Below are 20614 nucleotides of genomic sequence, written 5' to 3'. Positions count from 1 at the left end.
CCTCTGGAATGGGATGAGTTCCCACTGGAGGGGCCGAAGGTGGAGTCGGGCCCACGGGACTATCCCTATACAAGAGACTATCTTGCCCAACAACTGCGATAACGTGAGAATCGAAACTAACTGACTTCCACGAACGTTTCCCGTCAGTTGGCGCAGACTGCTCTGGCGCTCCTGAGACAGACGTACCACCCCCGACACGGAGTCTATGACCGTCCCCAAGTGCAGAATGCGTGTGGAAGGGGAGAGGTGGCTCTTGGGAAAGTTTACAGAAAACCCTAGATTCTGAAGACTCCGGATGGTGAGCTGAAGGTCCGATATGGCCTGAGGAAGAGACCCCGCCTGAACAAGATTGTCTAAATAACATTGGAGCCGCACCGGGATGGAGCGCAGATGAGCCGCCAGAAACTTCATGAACGCCCGGGGGGCCGAGGCCAGGCCGAAGGGAAGAGCCCGGTACTGGTAGTGGCGGGCCCCGTGCGAGAATCTCAGAAACTTGCAATGACCGGGCAGAATTGTAATGTGAAGGTAGGCCTCCGTGAGGTCCACCGAAGCCAAAAAGTCCCCCTTTCGGATGCCCTGAAGGATAGATTTGAGGGAGGACATCCTGAATCGCCTATACACCAGAAAACGGTTCAGGCGGTTGAGGTCCAGAATTGCCCTCCAGCCCCCCGAGCTCTTCGGAACCACGAACTGGTTGGAGTAGTGGCCCAGGCCTCGTTCCACTAGGGGAACTGCCTCCAACGCCTGAATGTCGAGAAGGTGGGCGATAGCCTGATCCATCAGGCAGCGGCGCTCCAGACTGTGGGATGGAGGGGACGACCTGAAGAGATTCGGAGGGGTGGAGAGAAATTCTAACCTGAGACTGTGTCGAACCATGGCCCGGCTTCGCTAACCATGGAAGGAGAGGAAGCCCAATACTGGGCACGCCCCAGACCCCCATGCCTGGAAGAGTGGGAGCTTCTATCCCGCTGGGCAATGCCCTGCAAAATGGCAGCAGAAATAAGCTTTTTAAGATCCTCAGGGAGTTGATCCAAATCCTCTATATCACCATAAGTAGAACTAGGCCTCTGGGGAGCCAACCTGCACGAAGGGCAGGGTCCCCTAGATGTACCCTCTAAAGGATCTCTTGAAGGGGAGGGAGAGGGAAACCCCCTCCTCCTGGAATAGGAATGAGGCCTGTCGGGAGAGACCGAGGGAGAAGAAGGGCTAAACCCCCTAGGAGAAGAGCGTGCAGAGAGAGGCCCGAGAGGGGACCAGGATCTATCCCTGGATGAGGGCCCAGATGACTTGGCCTGCCTCCCTGCCCTGGCAAATGTTTTTTCAATCGCCCTGTGCCTCCTGGCCTCCTCCCTGGTGGAGGACCTAGACGGGTGCTGGGCAGTCAAAGAACCCGGGGGGGGGGGAAAACCCTGGCTCCACCCCTTGCACAAGCCTTCCCCACCCCACATCGGGCCCACCACCTGGCCCTGGGGGATCTCTGAATCCTCATCCATTGTTTACTCACATGTCAGTCGCATGGAGGAGGATTCCAAGCCTCTGTACGCCCCACCGGGACCTGGGCCTGCTAGCTCCTGCGCAGAATTAGGCCCAAGCTGCCGTACGCCGAAGCGTGCTCCTCGCGCACGTGGCAGCAAATAAAAATGGCCGCTGGAACCCTCCGCACCATGCGGAAGCCAAAGACCAGTCTCAGCAGCTCAGGCGATAAATTTTTTGAATCTGCCAATCAAAGTTAAATCCCGGACTTCCCACCGAACGTCTGAAAGCCTCAAAAAAGGTCTGTTTCAAATTCTCCTGTTCCTTTTCACCCAATCCTCTGACTCTTATTGCAAATGCAGTCTTATTGTAATTTATCATAACGAGTTGTTTTTGAGCATTTTCAACTTCCTGTTGTAACGTTTGAATTTTAGATGTCAAATTAGAATTATTTTCCAAAAGTTCCAATTTGTCCTCCATTTCAGAAACATAGTCTGTCATAACAGTCATAACTCTGATCGTATCTTCCCTTGTTTGAGCAATCTTGGCGTCCAGTTTATCATATGTCCGATAAAAGTTGTTTAATTTCCTGTCTGAACTCTTTAAGGGTTTCAAAAAGAAATTCTTGCGTTAAGAGATCTCCAGTAGAGGGCGTGGGAGGCAAGGGCAGCGATTTTGTAACAATTTCTTGAGATGTATTATTAAGGAAACGCTTAGACTGCTTCGATTTGGGAGCCATTATAAAAAACGCACAAACAAACAAAGTCTCTGCTCCCCTCGGTTTTAAATGGGATACTATTTATAGACTTTTAACAGTTAATAAGGAGAAGTCTTCAGGAGAATAGAGCTGATTGAGTGTGTCATATATCAAACGCAGAAGCTATAAAATCGCCATCTTGTAACGCAGCTGGATAAGAAAGCCTTTTACAAAATTGAAGCTGGTATTTTGAATAGTAATAAGAAAAAAATTTACAACTTCAAGTTAATATTTGGTTTTGAAGCCATTTCAAAATTTATCTGCCTGCAGTTAATAAAACTCTATTGCCTGAATATGCAGCTTTAAGTAAAGAGGCTGAGTTCCCCTTTTATTTTGAAGTTTAAGGCTTGGCAAAACTTTCAGTGAGTAAACATTGTAACAAGACCGTTCAGCAGATTCATCACCATTTAACTTCCAGATAAGCAAAGTTAATGAAGGAGTAAAATTCTTGTAGAAATGAAACTAATTAAAAAGCTTCTGCTGGCCTATTGTGAAACCAAAACATATGATAAGCAATCTCTTTTGTTTTGAATTCTTGTGAATTCTTGTGAGAATTAACAAAAAGTGTTCATTATTACCGGAGAAACCAGCCTGCTCGGCGCCATTTTAAAAGCCTCTAAGTAAATAATTTTTCGGAGGAGAAAAAGAAAAGAAGCTAAAATGTTGGTAAACAATTATTGTCCACGGAAACGGATTCAGCTCGTGATAAGATTAAATCAAACAAAACTTTGAACTGAGTGGGGGAGACCTACTTTGTCCTGCACAAGGCAGTTTGAAATTCCCAGCACGGACAGCCATTCTGCCTTGGGCTAGCCCCCCTTTCCCTGCAAGCACAAAAGCTGCAAAAATCGAAGAGCATTTGCCAGCAAAACAATTTCTTCTTTCCTTCTTGCCTGAAGGATAAGAAAACCTGATAAGACGTCAGATGGAAGATCCTCTAAACAGGTACGTAAACAGGTATGCCGCTTCCAGCAAAGTCGGGGGAGGCCATGCGGCGTCCAGGCACGCACCTCCCTCCCCCAAAGGCCACTTGCAGAAGGCAAAGGTAAAGAAAGAAGTGTGGCAGCCGCCTGGATCGATCGGCGGCTCCGCGGACGGCTTGTGCACACCTCGTGGCGCCACAGTCGCTTCCCTCGGCTTCACAAGCAATTAAAGCTGCCGCTTCAGCAGTTGAATGAGGAGCTGGAACCCCCGTAATCCTGGGGAAAGGGCTGAGGCTCCAGGCCCGCGGGGGGGGGGGGGCAAAATGCCCTACAAGGCCCTCCCCAACCGCCTGAGGCAGAGAACTGTCCCTTGGGGCCGCAGCTGCAAAATTTAGAATTTAGGAAACTTTAAATGCCCAATTAAACCCAATGAAAAATCATATTGGAATAAACAGAAATCCTACCAGAAATAGTCTCAACAGTGCTTGAACCAAGAAGACTGAGAGGAAATTGGGCTAGGATTGGAAGGCACCAGTATTTAAAAGTTTGCTCTCAGTCTTTGGACCAATCAGGCTTTGAGAATACCCACACATGACCACTCCCTCTCTTCCTCTGGAAAACAAGACAGCTAATATGCTAGTATAGTGATTAATGTGTCCCATTTGAACTGGGAAGGTCCAGGTTCAAATCCACCCTCAGCTATGGAAACTCACTAGGCAATGGGCTGTGAGGATAACCTCGAGGAAGAGCTGCATCCAAGACAATAGGCAGAGTAATCCCAGCTCAAAGCAGAAAAGGAAAACATTTCAATTGTGACCCCCCTAATTCTCTTTAGGATAAAGGCCAGTGCGGATGCAGATTCAGATCCTGGTGGTGTAGCCATATAATAAAAGTAATGTTAGTGTTAATGATTTTGGTGATTACATCTAGCATTCCTTGAAGGACTGGCATCAGATACTTGTGTACTAGTTGTTATCTCTCAGTGTAATGTACCTCACAAAGTTGTTTTTAAGGGGAATAGTTGGTAGAGAAAGAGATGCATGTTGCCTTCAGCTTCTGGAGGAAAGACAGGTTAAAACTCCAAGGAATTAATAAAGTTGTGCCCCTTGCTTAAGATGTCAAATCTCCTGTGCCCAACGTAATAAAGAAAGAAAAAGAGACAGTTTAACAGATTTAACAGATTAACAGAGTTGGAAGGGACCTTGTAGGTCATCTAGTCTAACCCGCCCTCAAGCAGAAAGACCTTACACCATTTCTGACAAATGGCAATCCAAACTCTTCTTGAAAGCCTCCAGTGATGAAGCTCCCACAACTTCCAAAGGCAACTTCTGTTCCATGGGTTGATTGTTCTCACCCGTCAGAAAGTTCCTCCTTGTTTCTAGGTTGAATCTCTCTTTGGTCAGTTTCCATCCATTATTCCTTGTCTGGCCTTCAGGTGCTTTGGAGAATAGCTTGATCCCCTCCTCTCTGTGGCAGCCCCTCAAATATTGAAATGCTGTTATCATGTCTCCCCTGGTCCTTCTCTTCACTAGACTAGCCATGCCCAGTTCTTCACATGTTTTAGTCTTCAGTCCCCTAATCATCTTTGTTGCTCTTCTCTGCACTTTTTCTAGAGTCTCAACATCTTTTTTATAGTGTAGTGACCAAAACTGGATACGGTACTTTAGGTGTGGTCTTACTAAGGCTTTGGGGAGTTGCTAACTTGTAATCACTTCCTAATCTTTTTGAAAAGGAAGTTTCAGTTTCTAAAAACTGTTTTGACTACTGGCTTTCACGATATTCCTAGAAGCTACTTCTATGTCACTCTCTCACATGAACTGAAACCAAAGCCTTGAAATGATTATGGAACTGTTCTTATTGTCCACAATGGAAACAAAGCTAAAACATTTCCAATTCTAGCTGAGTCTGACCTGGAAACAAAATGTAAACAAGTTACATTTTGAAAGCACAGAAAACATAAAAGTGTACAAAACAAAACAAAAATAGAAATTTAAGGCAATAGCTTGGATCAGTGACGGCTAACCTTTTGGATGCCGAGTGCCCAAAGCACGTATGCACAACTCCCACACATGTGCGTGCATCCCCCACACATGCGCCCTCACCCATTTTTGGCTTCCAGGTTGGTGTAGGGGGGCTCCCAGGCCCAGAACGGGGTGCGGGGGAGGGGTGGGAGAAGCACGCACATACGCAAATCCTCAAAATGAAGGATGCCATAGGATTGCCATCACGGCCTAGACCATCTGAAAACCCCCAATGCAGTTTCCATGAGCTAAAAGGGCCACTGGAATTCTAATGGACATGACTGCACTCAACCACAGTTTGATCCATACAATTGGAAACTGTTGTGTCCATGGGCCATGATGGAATGAAAACCACCAAGTATGGAGAAGTCTGAAGTTGACATCCAGAGGTTTTGATGGTGGCCGGGCTTACCAAGAACCTAGAAACTTTTCTGATTGGAGTCAAGGTGTTTTAACTTCAAACTCTCAACCTTACTCACAGGAAGTGCTTGATATTACAAAGTGAAATAAAATGTTACGATTAAGTACTGAGAATAAAGATCATAAGGTGGGTTGGTTCGAAGCAAAAACTTTTCTATCTGCTACCAAAAGAGGAATCTTTGTTTAAATGAAAAACTCAACAGACTCTTCATTAAACTCCACTCAACCCCTGCCTGCTATTTAACAGCATCTATCGTAGTCCTACAATCTGAACCATTTCATTTGTGTATCTCAGTGCTAAATCTTAGGGGATTCAGTTGTATGTAATCATGTTTCCAGCTGTGATTTTCCCACAAGCACATCTGGTCTTTTTCTACATGCAAAGACTACCTTGACTCAGTTTTACCATGGGCTCCTTGAAAAAACAAAACAAAACATGTTATCCTTTCTCCAAGTCATCACTGGACATTAATGCAACAGGATCTTTGAATATAACAGGAAACAAAGAGTACAGGTAGCCATTGACTTATGGCCATAATGAAGCCGGGAACTATGATTGTAAGTTGAGATGGTCATTAAGGGAGCTTGTCGATCAGAAAGGTCGGCAGTTGGGTGGTTTGAATCCCTAGTGCCACGTAATGGAGTGAGCTCCCGTTGCTTGTCCCAGCTTCTGCCAACCTAACAGTTCAAAAGCACGTAAAAATGCAAATAGAAAAAAAGGAACCACCTTTGGTGGGAAGGGAACAGTGTTCCGTGTGGCTTCGACCTTTAGTCATGCAGGCCACATGACCATGTCTTCGGACAGCGCTGGCTCTTCGGCTTTGAAATGGAGATGAACACCGCTTCTAGAGTCGGGAACGACTAGCACATACTGTGTGTGTGAGGAGAACCTTTACCATTACCTTATGCTTGTTAAGTAAACCTGTTTCTTTTAACGAGTGTGTTTTGCTAGAAACCAGAAGTAAAGGCTGGAAACCTACAAATTATATCAAAAACTATGGTCAAATGTGATCACATGACCACAGGATGGTTTTGTACAGCTTTCAGAATTCTGGACCAAGTCATAAGAAGTTCTAGAGGGGTCTGTCATAACTTCGAACAGTCACTAAGCAATCAGTCGTTAAGCAAAGACTACCTGTAGATAAGGGACGTGTGGCTCAGTGGCTAAGATGCTGAGCTTGTTGATCAGAAGGTGGGTAGTTCAGTGGTTTGAATCCCTAGCGACGCGTGAGCTCCCGTTATTTGTCCCAGCTTTAGCCAACCTAACAGTTTGAAAGCATGTAAAAATGCAAGTAGAAAATACGGACGTCCTTTGGTGGGAAGATAACAGCGTTCCATGCGCCTTCGGCATTCAGTCATGCAGCCACATGACCACAGAGATACCTTCAGACAGCGCTGGCTCTATGGCTTAAAAATAGAGATGACCACCACCCCCTAGAGTCAGGAACAACTAGCACACATGTGCAAGGGAACCTTTACCTTTATCTGTAGATGTGCTTGAAGCCAGGGAAATAGACTGTTTTTTTTTAACCTAAGCCATCTTCTCTTCCCTGATACAGTCTGACGTTCATGAGTTCTCATTCAACACAACCAACAGCATAATTTAGTGTAACTGGAGTGCAGCTGGACATAAAAGTGACCTTAATTCTCACTTCTTATATATAGCTGCAAATAACTGGGGGGGGGGGGGAATTGCCTCAGTGAATTTACTTTGTTGTAGCACCATGTCAAGTTTTTACCATATTAAGCATGTCGTTGGTTGCTAGAGAATCATTTCGGTGGTGCAATCAGCCCAAGCAGGTTCTCACATAGCAGGCAGCAAACTGGCACAAGGGGCATTTCTTTTCTAAGAAAGTTGCCTTCCACGGAGACATGCTTGAAAAATTTACCCCTGATTCAACCATGATTTATTCATTCTTATAAGCAGGTTTGGAAGATGCCTCTTTTTTATTTCTGCCTGTGGGATGATGGAAATATATACAGCAGGACGGACAATTTGCAATCCTAGAACTACTCATTTTCCCAGCTTGGTTTTTCTCAGCCTAATTGGCAGCACCCTGAAAGATGTTTTCAAGTCTACCTTTACCTTTCCTGCAGCCTGTTCCAGGGTGGGGGTGGCGATATCAGAAAGAGGAAGGGAGGGAGGAGATGAGTGCAGAGAGTAAGGAGGATGACCTTGATGGAAATATGCAAAAACTGTCAAAGAGGCTGAAACTGTCAGGCCTACAACCGAGAGTGACACATGGTGATTCTTGCAAATTGGGTTCTTTGTGGTGTAACACCTAGAGAGAAATGCTCGCCAGAAAATTTATCACTCTAGTATCTGCATCTACAATATACAGGTAGTCCTCGAATTTATGACTTTTCTTGCCAGAGTTGTTACGTGAACCAATGCATTTGTTAAGTTAATCACACAGTTGTTAAGTGAATCTGGATTCCGCATTGATTTTGCTTCTCAGAAAGTTGCAAAAGCTGATCAGTTGGGACATTGGGACACGGCAGCGGTCATAAATATGAACCACTTGCCTAGCATCTGAAATTTGGCCACGTGACCAGAGGGATGCTGAAAGGGTTCTAAGTGTGAAACACGGTCATAAGTCACATTTTTCAGTGCCATAATTTCACTAAATGAATTGTTGTATGTCAAGGACTCCCTGCATTCTGAGAACTATTAGGAACTATTATTTCCTTCCAAGAAATTAAAAGACGCTTGTTCCTGGGGAGGGAAGCTGTGGCAAATCTAGACAGCATACTAAAAAGCAGAGGCAGCAAACAAAAGTACATATAGTTAAGGCTCTGGTTTTCCCAGTTGCAATGGATGGCTGTGAAAGCTGGACCATAAGACAGGCTGAGGGCCAAAGAATGGAGGCCTTTGAACTCTGGTGTTGGAGGAGACTCCTGTGAGACTCCAATCAGTCCTAGAGGAGATCAACCCTCTTTAGAAGGCCAGATCCTGAAGAGGAAATTCAAATACTTTGGCCACCTAATGAGAAGGAAGGACTCACTGGGGAAGAGCCTGATGCTGGGAACGATGGAGAGCAAAAGAAGAAGGGGACAACAGAGAATGAGGTGGCTGGATGGAGTCACCGAAGCAGCAGGCATGAGCTTAAATGGACTCAAGAGGATGGTAGAGGACAGGAAGGGCTGGAGTTGTCCATGGGGTCGCGATCGGTCGGACATGATTTCGCAACTAACAAAAATTATTTCCTTCACATAAAATATCTGGGCTAAGTTGCTTCTTACTCCTCTAGAATCCTCCCTCCTGAGACTCCACCTCCTCACAACATTTCATCACATCAACCTTGTTTTAAGTCTTGAGAAGTGAGCTAGTACCGGGAAGTGACTCGGGCAGATGCCTTCCTGTTTCACTGTGGAGCAAAAGGGGAAGGAGGAGCAGCCCAGTCAGGAGTTGCGAGATTCTGCTTTAACAGCCAATCTATATGAAGCACGTTTTAGCTTTCTGGTGAAATTTGTTTCCTGCTCAGGTCTGTGGGAGGCCGGCAGGCGACAGAGAAAAAGTGTGTATCCCCAGCTTTTGCTGTGCCCCCCCCCCCTCATTCTTTGCTTCTACCATGTAGTCCAAGCTGCATTACGGATTATCCTCAGCTTGCGACCACAACTGAGAACAGAATTTCAACTGCTAAGCAAGGCAGTTGTTAAGTGCATTGTCCCCAATTCTGTGACTATTTTTTTGTTGGGGTTGTTAATCAAATCACAGCAGTTGTTAAGTGAATCATATGATTTTCAAGCCAATATGGCTTCCCACATTGACTCTGTTGGAAGCCAGCTGGAAAGGTCGCAAATGGCAATTGCGTGAACTCAGATGCTTAAACACAGGCCGGTTGTCACGTGCCCAAATTTTGTCTTGGGGGTGTGGGTGGCTACAATGGCCTTAAGTGCAAGGACCAATTACAAGTTACTTTTTTTAGTGCCATTGTAACTTTGAACCTACACTAAATGAATGGCTATAAGTCGAGGAGTACCTGTATATTTTCTACAGAAAAGGAAGGCTGCTTCTGATTACGGCATCCAGAGCACATTTGTCATGAAATAACCTATTACAACACGGCAAATCAGGTCAGACAATTTTCTTTCACTTGGACTTGAGCCATGCAGCAGAGCAAGGCCCCCATGGCTCAATAGGAGACAAAACAATGTCAGAAAAAGAAGCAACTATACACAAGCACTCGCTTTGCAAATCAGTGTCTGTAGATGGAAGCTGATAATTTGCTGTAAAAGTGACTCTCATTAAATATCAGGATTATTACCTGTCTTCTAAACCAAGAGGTCCCCAAACTCTGGTCTGTAGCCCACTACCAAGCTGTGGCTTATTTGGAATGGGGCTGCGTGAGGGGCTGGCTGGAGCCTGCATGCAGCTCAACTTACATGAGCGGCCGGCCGGTGGGCAATTGTGTGTGTGCGCATTGGCCTGCCGCTCCTGAATGGAGTAGTTCCCTTCTCCCCTGGAACCAGGTCGCCAAGACGCAAAGGTTGGGGACTTGCTGCTCTAAACCAGGGGTCACCAACCTTTCGGACCTCAGGGACCACTAAATTCATAATTTTAAATCTTGCGCACCACTAATATGATCTGCCTAATGACCAGCTGGATGGGCATGACAAGGTGGTCATGTGACTCAGTGGGCATGGCCAACTTGATGTCACTCACGTCGAGGGGTGCCTTGCCGGCCTCTACTCGCCTGCCCACCCAGTCTGCTTAGGGCTCCAACAGGAAGCAGTTGCTGGAGCTAAGCAGCCACCATGAGAAAGAATTGGCAAAACAGCTCAGTTCAAATTGGATCTGACTGAGAAGGAGGCTCAGCAGAAGCACCTCACTGAGGACTACAAGCATAGGTTTTCCAAGCAGAGGGAAGACCTGTGGGAGTGCAAGGCCAGGTATTGGTGACTGGAGGCTCAGCGGGCTGAGATGGTCAGCCAGTTCCAGGCCATGATACAGTCCCACTGGAACGAGGCCCTCCGGCTCTTCACCACCAGAGGCACTTCCCTCCAGCCTTCGCCCTAAGCCCCACACCAGGAGGCTGAAGCAGACCCCAAGTTGGAATTTCTGCCTTCCTCCAACCCACACAAAAGACCCTGCAACACAAACGTTCATTTCATGTATCCGGCGCAGGGGCTGTAGTTTGAGGACCCTTGATTTAGTGCAATATAAAAAATGCAAATATTTTTTTCTGCGGCCCACCAACATTTTCTCACGAACCACCAGTGGTCCATGGAGCACCAGTTGATGACCACTGCTCTAAACTAACCTTCATCATCATCCCAATTCTGCAAGACACATTTGGCCTCACAAGGTTATTGAGGCCCACTGCACTAGTCCAGAGATATTATAATCACTTATAATGAGATTATAATGATTATAATCATTATTCACTACCCTGGCACATTTTAGACGGAAAATGCAGCCCTTTCCCAAATAAAGCAGGTCTCTTGATACACAAAAAACCCATCCTATTTCTCGAGATGATACAGACCTAGTGGAGAAGGGACAACATGCCTCTTAACTTCAGCAAAGAAGCTTGTATTTTTTACTCAGAATATCTAGTAGTTTATAGTGATATATCTCAATTGGGAAAAAAATAAAATTATCCATTTTTTTTTTAATGGAGAAACATCTGACAGAATTGATGCACAGATTCTATGAGAACAAGCACGAAGCATCCAGCTAACTAACTAATGTCTAATAACTGAGATGTTTATATTTAGGATTTGAAGCAGCTTGTATTCTCGGCCTTCCTCAAGAGATGCATTAGGGAAGGATTGACCTGGACTCAAGTTGATCCTCTGATCAACACACACAGAGGCAAAACATACACACAGAATGAGGATGCAACACAAAGGGGAGAGATTTCTCAGAAAAAGATGAGTAACACAGTACAAATTTGTGGTCAGGGGAAAAAATCTTTCCATATAAAAGTCTTTCCAGTTAAGTATAAAATGAAAGAGAAGTGGGTTTATAACAGCTCTTATTCTGAGAATCCATACATGGAACAACAGAAAAGAAAGCATTACAGAAAAGACAATTAAAAGACACAATTGGGTAGGTGTAAAACAAAACAAAACAGGGAATATAATAGTTTTCTCTCTCCATCCATGGGAAGAAAGAGGAGACGGCACCCAACCTCAGGCACAGATCTTTGCCATCTTGAAGAAGTGGCAGGTGTGTCAGCCATGCCTCTCTAGCAACTGAATCTCCAGGTACCAGGGAAAACAGAGGGCATCCCACTGAGTAAATACTCATTACCCATAACGTGTCTTATATTTAACTCTCCCACATGAACTGAAACCGAAATGGTTGACTGATACGAGGTGAAATGGTTACTGAACTGTTACTGTCCACAACTGGAAAAAAAAGCAAAATAATTTCTCTAACAGCTGAGCCTAAACCAAACAAGCAAAATGGCCTGTTCGTTCACCATTCGTTTAGTGACAGTTCAAAGTTATCATACTTACAATCATCTTCACGTCCCTACAATCGCATGATCAAAATTTGGGGGCTTGGCAACTGGCATATATTCAGGACAGTTGCAGTGTCCTGGGCTCATGTGATTGCCATTTGTGACTTTCAACAAGCACTCAATGGAGGAAGTCAGATTTGCTTGAACAATTTTGCAAACAATCGCCACCAAAGGGGTTGCAAAATTATGTGTCTCACTTAACAACCACTTCATTTAGTAATGGGATGCTCCAAGTCCAATTGTGGCTGTGAGCTGGAGACTGCCTGTTTATTTATCAGAACAAACAAGTTTTTCAGATTCTGAATCATATAGGAATCCATCCAATTTACCAAAATTTCATGAAAGATGCAAAATAAACCATAATATAAGGAATAAACTTTGAAACACTAAAGAGGAGTTTAAAAAGACAGAGTACATTCAAATTAGATTAGGTAGTCCTCGACTTGCAACCATTTGTTTAGTGACAACAGCACTGAAAAAGCCACTAAATGACCATTTTGTACACTTATGACTGTTGCCACATCCCCATGGCCACATGATCAAAATCCAGACATTTGGCAACTGGCAGGTATTTATGACAGTTGCAATGTCTGGAGATCGTGTGGTCCCCTTTTGAGACAAGCGAAGCCAATGGGGAAGCCAGATTCACTTAACAATCGGGTTACTAACTCAACAACTGCTGTGATTCACTTAACAACTGTGACAAGAAAGATTGTAAAATTGGGCAAGACTCACTAAACAACTATCTTGCTTAGCAATGGAAATTTGGGACTCAATTGTAGTCGTAAATCAAGGAGTACCTCTAAAGCAAGGAAGAAAAGCTTTGCTTAATACAATGGAAAGTTTTTGCCTAATCTTATCAACCAGTAAATGTGAGATATGACAAGGGAAGGTAACACTTAATGTCTGCCAATGAAAAGAATATCTAAATCATGCCTGCTTCCAGGCATATCCTTCTCCAGCCCAATTATCAGACATGAAATCATTTCAATGTAAAAAAAAAGATGCTGGCAACTGTTTCATTGATGATTACAAGGAAAACGAAGGATGGTTCAAGATAGTACCCAAGTATTTTTCCCCAACTCTCCTTCCAATTTTTTCCCCTCTTCCCTTCAATCATGTCTGATTATCAGAGACTGCCTAGAAAGCAGTGGTGGGATTCAAAAAATTTTATTGCTGGTTCTGGGGCGTGGGTTACTACAAAATCCCCATTCCCTCCCGATCAGCTGGGACTCGGGAGGCAGAGAATACAGTAGATGGGGGCGGGACCAGTCAGAGGTGGTATTTGCCAGTTCTCCGAACTACTCAAAATTTCTGCTACAGGTTTTCCAGAACTGGTCAGAACCTGCTGAAGACCATCTCTGCTGGAAAGCCCTTGATGTTTTCTTGATAAGATTTTCCAGAAATGTTTTGCCACTGACTCCTTCCTAGGGCTGAGAGAGTGATTGGCCCCCGGTGGGACTAGAATTCATAATTCCTGGTTTCTAAGCCTGATGCCTTTAGCTGGTAAAATACCAAACTGGCTCTCAAAACATAAACTCTGAAAACTATTTTTATATTAGCAAAGGGCTGTAATGTAGCAGGAGTTTGGATTTCTGCAGTTTCCACTGTGAATTAATTGATGTGGAATGGAGGAAACATGTCATATTTTATATCAACATTATATAATTTTCCAACTGAAGTTTAATGATTAACTCTTTAACCCAGATGTTTTCAAATCTCATGAAATGGACTACAAGGATATCCAGAACAATGCAACCGTTTACAGAGTATTTGAGGTGACAAACTCTGGCTACCGGAAGTATTGGCTAAGCTGTTCAGTTTCACTATTATTGTGCAACTAGAAACAAACAAATCCACTTGATGGATCCCTGGAATGCTCAAAACTCATTGCAAAGAATCGCTGATAAACCAACCTAAGAAATCAAAACTTCAATGACCTCCCTCTCCCCCCCCCTCTCTCTGTCATTCTTGACTGTGTCAGAACTACCTTAAAGGACTCAACACCGTAGGTTATATTTAGCTAATATTGTTCTTTTTATTATTTCCCATTTAATTTAATTTTAATGTAAAATATGCATCTGAGATAAAGTACCATATAAATTGTTTAAATAAATGGATAAAACATATCCAAAGAAACGGCCCTGTTCTAAAGGAATTATAAAAACAAAGCTTATAACATAAAACTCAAAAACATTTATTGGAGCTTATTCTAAATTGTTAGTGAAAGACTAGCGATACTCAGAAATCATTTTATTTGATTAAATGAATGCAGAATTTAAACAGGACAATTTGCATGCTGTAATTGGAATGGCGCTAGTACTTAAATGTACTGCAGATATTATCCCTAAGGAAAAATGGAATAAGATGTTTTATACTGGCATTTTATTCCTCCACCATTTGCTAAAACAAATACAACAACTCAAAATACATAATAACCAAGTTGGAAGGGACTTTGGAGGTCTTCTAGTCCAACCCCCTGTCCAAGCAGGAAACCTGGCCTATCTCATTCCGTACAAGTGGCTATCCAATCTCTTCTTTAAAATCTCCAGTGATGGAGCATCCACAATTTCTGAAGGCAAGCTGGTCCATTGATTAATTGTTCTCAGTATCAGTAAATTTCTCCTTAGTTCTATGTTGGGCCTCTCTGATAAGTTTCCGTTTGTTACTTCTGGTCTTCCTCTCAGGTGCTTTTTTTTTTTTTTTTAAAGAAAACTCATTTTCTTAAAGAAGAATTGAAAATACATAATTGTTTCATATTTGGTGGCAATGCTGTAGAGTTCAAAAATTCTGGAAGACGATTTATCATAATTTTCTTTAAGTTAAATTCTCTTTCCAACCAGCTATTTTTCTATTAAATATTACCAAAACTTATATTCTCATGAAGAATGATAATAAGCTGATTTTTTTATATTTTAACATTGACCCAGATGCTGTATGCTCACATATAGTCCCCTCTGCAGCAAAATGGCAAATTAAGTTCTAGAATAGACACAACGTAAAAATAAAGCAAAAAGATACAATATTTGAATAGGAAATTTGATACAGAATTTAATTTAACTTGAACATTATTCATGAATAATTCTGCATATGGGCTTGTACCACCTCTGAGTTTGAATTTCTCTTAACATAAGACTTTTAATGCCTATTTTTTCTAAATAAGGGTAGATTTTTTGGCTTAGACTAAATTTTTATCTATGATTCACAGTATACATTCTTTGATGGGTATTTGTTGCATGTTTACTCAATTTTAATATTGTTCTATAGTTTTAAATATAGGATATTTTAATATCCAGCACTATACTTTGTATTTTTCCCCTCCAATTCATCATTCTCCATTAAATTATTTAAGAACATTGACCCCACCTTCAGCTTGAACATGGATAGGTAGGTGCTTTCATAGCTGACTGATTTACCGTTTACCATATCTTTATTTTTATTCACTCTTCTGCTGGTAAATCACTTTTTAAAAAGTTTTTGTTTGTTTTCCAGTGTTCCTTGATTATGCTCTTAAATATCTGCTGCGAAAAAAGTATAATTTGTACACTCTGGATAGTTTGGATTTAAAATTATGACCTATTTTTATTTCTCATTTTAATAACATAGACAGTTTTACATTAAATTAAAAGTGCAATTCCAGACTCACTATGGTTTTAAAATAAACTTCAGGAAATATTTAGAAAGCATTTCTAGCTAAGTGTCACAAAAGCAAGTCAAAGTTTGGCTTCCCAGGGAAGCATCATAGAAATCCGGTCTAAGGGAGAGATGGACTAGGGTTGACATGATAGCAGTTTTCCAATTTTTGAGGGGCTGTCACAGACAAAAGCGGGTTTACCTATTCTCCAAAGCACCTGAGGGAAGGACAAGAAATAAGGGATGGATGTTTATCAAAGAGTGATCCAACCTAGAATTACAGAGAAATTTCCTGGCAGTTAGAACAATTAATCAGAGGAATGGCTGGCTTCTAGAAGTTGGGAGGGTTCATCACTGGAGGTTTTTAAGAAGAAACCAGACAGCCATTCATCCCAAATGCTATAGGGCCGTGATGGTGAACCAAGGTACGTGTAGCGCCCCCTCTGTGGGCACATGAGCCATTGGCCCAGCTCACCTCTGCCGCACATGCATGCGCTCCTCCCACCAGCCAGCTGGTCTTCAGGTCTCTGCCACATGTGCGCAAGGGGCAGGGGCATATGGGTGTACATGTACAGGAGGGTGGGGTGCATGTGGGGCCACGCACGGATGGCATTTTGGGGGTTCATGCATGCATTTGTGTGCGCGCTTTGGGCACTCGGTCCGGAAAAGGTTAGCCATCTCTGCTATAGGGTCTCCTGCTTGTGCAGAACACTTCCAACTCTGCTATTCTATATTCTGCAAATATCGTCCAACCTTCCAGCAGAGGAAGGCTAGAATAGTCAGCACCACAAATACACAGGAAAACATGCAAACAAAGTCAAGAAACTTTTTTCCAGGAATGGGACCCTTTGATAAAAAGAACAGGAAGAGGAAGATGGAATGGCAAATGAGCCATCAAAAACAAAGCATTCCGCAATGCTGGCATTTAGAGTCTCTCTAGTACTGTAGTGCTGACCTATCCATAAAGAAATCTGCCTTTTTTAAAAACAAAATTATTCCTTTAATGGGGTAATATAAGCTTATTCCTACCAGAAACTAAAATCTGGTATCTCTTGTACCTAATCCTGCAATTCAACTACTAAAGCTATTTGCTCTACCATTTGCAACCTATTGTAGGAGGAAAGCCTATAGTAGCAAAAAACAAAAAAACAAAACAAAACCCAAAGAAGTCAGGGACAGCATCTTTTCTAACAAATTTTTATTCAATTATTAAAAGGCTAAAGCTTTGGTGAGCCTTGGCTCATCTTATCAGATGGCTAGAGTATCTATGAGGTATTCTAGAAGACACACACACAGTTACTGAATTCCTATGTACGCCTATCTCAAGCATTTGACTCTACATAATCACAACCTGTATCTACAATCCATTTAGGCATCTCATAAAGTGAGCTGCAGCTCAAAAGAAAAAAGAAAAACTTAGGTGGTTTAATAACATTTTCTGGCTGGTTGAAACAGGAGCTACTAGATTTTTTCTAGATCATTTGAAACCTAGCAACTGATAACAAGAAAATGGCCCTGAAGAGAGTAGGAAGTTTATTTGTTTCTTCCCAGTTCCCTTTTAGGACAAAAGATGAAAACAGCATTATATGGGGAGCCAGAGATATATATTGTGGAAGTTTAGTTAAAAATTGACTTAAGGTAAGACTTAAAACCAATTATTTGCCATGTTCAAAAGCAGGTATTGCTTTGTAAACTGAATTCATAGAGTTTGCATAGCGTTTTTAATGTGCTACTTGACTTCCAAGTAAGTGTGCTCGAATATACATTTAATTTTACTGGACTTTGAACTGCTGTACGTCGCCTATATTTTTCTTCATAGATGGAAGCAAAAATCTCTGTATTTGGCCTTCTGAGTCACAAACCTGACCATGAGTATGGAGACAAGAGTCACTAGCAAGGAGCAGGTGTGCCTCCCTAAACAGTAAATGCAAAAGCAAGCCATCACCAGCCAACTCAAGCAAACAAGCCAATATATGCAAGAAGCAAAATAAACCAACCAACTAACAAACAACAACATTCCATTCTTCAAATGTTTCATTCTTCTGACCCTGGGGTAGAGCAATTATATCATGACTAAACTCTTCTGACGCATCTTCTAAAAAACTGCTTAGGGTCAGTATCTTTAATTGGCCTTCCTGAGACTCTCTTCATATACATTTTGAAAATCACAATTAGTTTGAAAACAATAAAGCCAACCCTTTTTAGGTGTAAAGTTTCCCAACTTGCCTGCAACCATATCAACTAGAAAAGTATGCCATTTCTGGATAGGAAGCTGGATTTTTTTTAAAGCAAAGACAGACAGCTATAGGCAAAAAAAAAAAAAAGAAAGTTTGAAACCCAAAGCTGATTTTGCTTTTTGATTGAATCAAATATTTGCTACCTTCAACCTACCCATTTCTTTTCTGATGCTTCTCTACATGTGAACCAAAGGTAAACCCAAGTATTCAATTCCAATTTGCTTTCTCTGGGTAGAATACCTGTAACCATGACTGCTGCCAACTTTTGACGGCATTATGTAAGAAACTGCAAGCAAGCATCCCCTAAATTACAAACAGGTTCCTTCAGGAAAGCCAGCAACCTTCCTATTTCGCTGCCCGCTCTAATTCTCAACCCCAACCTGCCCAGCCACAGATCCTTCACAGCAAATATTTCCCAGGAAGGAACCTGCATTGCATACTATTGCAGTAGAGGTTTGGAACAGACCTTGACTGGGTTCAAGGAAGACAACCTGAAATGCACAATGCTTGCTGGCGGCTAGAACCAACGCTACGGTGCTGCTTATACAAAGCAAAAGCTTACCTGTGTGGGAGTTTGCGTTATTTCTTACTACTGGCAAATGCTCACCTTTCAACACACAAAAAAATATGCCAGCCAGTATACATACACATGCTCAGTCACCTCTATCTTTCTATAGGGAAGACCATATTCAAGGACCATTCTGGCCCCAAAGACAGTCAGATACACACACACACACACACACACACACACACACACACATGCCGCACACACTCCCAACATTTACAAACCACGCAGGTTACCTTTCGCCTGACAGTCTGCACAGTATTTGTTCTCTTCTTCCAGCAGCAGGTTGGTAAGGACAGCCTGGTATCTGTCCACATCCCGTACGGATTTCCCTGTCATTGCGGATCAAAGCTGGCTCCGTAGAAGTGGAAAGAAATAAAGGAGGGGGTGGGGGAGATTTAAAGGGAGGAAGACCCTTTCCTTCCTCAGTGCTTGAAAGGAGCCTCTCTGGCCATGCGACTGGGGAGGGAGAGAAGAGCCAAGTGCAGCCACCCAGCCAGGGCTTCCCTACTCCCTCTTCTACATAACCAGGAGCGGCTGACTTGAGAAGATAACCTCCAGGCAGGACTTCCTCTTTCGTTCTCAGCAGATACCCTGCTCCACCTCCTCCTCCTTCAAGGTTGTCCCACAGCTTTGAAAGAAGCGTTTCTCCATTTGCCTGGATGTCAATGCCGGACAAGGCACCAGTTGGTTGGCCCAAGGCAGGTTGGCAAAGGTTACACCTGCAAAGCCCCCCCTCCCCCGGCAGCTTCTTCTTGGATCCCAGATGGCACGCTGCTTAATCCAGGCACCTTGAGGGCAAGGCCAGAGGCCGAGAGCAACCTTGGAGCTGGAGGATGGGGATGCCCACTGTGAGGTGGGGGTGGTCTGCAGGCTCAGGATCTCCCACCCCTTTGGGCTTCTTTTCCAGAAGGACTTAGAGCCCCACCCCCACCCCGGCAAACCCAGGCAGCACCCCCCTTGCTCCCTCCACCCTCCCCCAGGCCTGTGGGGGAACCCCCAAATCAGTGGGGGCTTACCAACAGGGATGTGAGCCCCTTCCTCTTAAGAGAAGCCCCCTTCTGAGACTCCCCAAGTCTTAACTTGGGACCCCAGCCTTTGATCCTCACCCCAGCAGGACAAAAGGAGGAAAGCGAAACCCCCACAAGCAACGAAGGGGTTGCCCCCACACACACCACCTTTCCCTAAATACTGACCCCCCAAGGCAGAGTCCCCCCCTCAAATTGGCCTCTCCCAACCCCCTCCCACAGCCCTTCAGGCACCCCCACCCCAGCCCCGTTTGGTTCAGCCTTGGGGGGGGTCTACATAAAAGAGGAAAGAAGCCTCCCCCACTCTCAACTCCTGTGTGCGGGGGAAGGAAGGAAAGAGAGGGAGAAAGGAGGGAGGTGGAAAGAAGAGGAGAAGAAGGGAGGAGCATGAGCGCGCCCGCCCGCCTACCCGCCCGCGTCTCCAAGCAGCGGCCGACGAGAGGCTCCTCCCCACCCTCTTGCCGCCTGGCACCGCCCACAGGCAGGCGCATGCGCCTCTTTCCCCACCTAGCTCTGCTGCGGAACGCGGGCGTGTGGGGAGGGGGAAGTTGAGGGCGTGGTTGCCCGTGAAGACCCGCCTCCTCCCCTGAGGCGAGAGTGCCCTCCCGCGCCCGCCCGCCCTGCAGCCAAGGAAGGCGAATAGCCAATCGGAAGAGCAGGCGGAGAGCGAGGGACGGAGCGACATAGGCCCGGTGGACCCCTGGCTTGCCGTCTGGCACCGCCCACAGCCAGGCGCAACGCTTCTTCTCTTCTGCGGAACGCGGCCGTAGGGTGGGGGGGGAGGAGGGAAGGGCGTGGCTGCCCGTGAAGACCGCCTCCTTACCTGAGTCGCGCGCCCGCCAGTCAAGAAGAGCGAATAGCCAATCCGAGGAGCAGGAGAGAGAGCGGGGGGCGGAGCGAAATAGGCCCGGCGGGTGACAGGGCGTTAATGGAGGAAAGGATGAATGAAAGAAAGCGAGGCGGGGGCCCGGGGGGCAGCGTAGCGAGGAAAAGCGCGGGATTGGGGCGGGGGTGCTGGAAGGGAAAAGGGAATGAATGAATGAATGAAGAAATGAATGAATGAATGAATGAATGAATGAATGAA

At 44.4% G+C, this 20614-nt stretch overlaps 1 protein-coding gene across 3 annotated transcripts in view; it reads right to left on the bottom strand.

Moving 5' to 3' along the window:
• Window positions 1-19693, bottom strand: part of SMAP2 (small ArfGAP2) — a 65054-nt gene extending 45361 nt beyond the window's left edge. For 2 of the 3 annotated variants that reach the window (XM_087727701.1, XM_087727702.1), the window contains exon 1: window positions 18739-19690. In XM_087727701.1, the coding sequence (XP_087583827.1) occupies window positions 18739-18841 (103 nt within the window). In that variant the 5' untranslated portion in view covers window positions 18842-19690. Of the gene's footprint in view, window positions 1-18738 lie in introns of all 3 variants that reach the window. The other variant, XM_087727704.1, reaches the window with a different exon arrangement.
• Between the last annotated feature and the right edge of the window lie 921 nt (window positions 19694-20614).

Source organism: Thamnophis sirtalis, unplaced genomic scaffold (genome assembly GCF_051295495.1).
Source record: "Thamnophis sirtalis isolate CommonGarterSnake01/CBP01778 unplaced genomic scaffold, rThaSir2_p1.2 scaffold_13, whole genome shotgun sequence".
NCBI lineage: Eukaryota > Metazoa > Chordata > Lepidosauria > Squamata > Natricidae > Thamnophis > Thamnophis sirtalis.
This window is presented reverse-complemented; position numbering and strand designations above follow the sequence as displayed.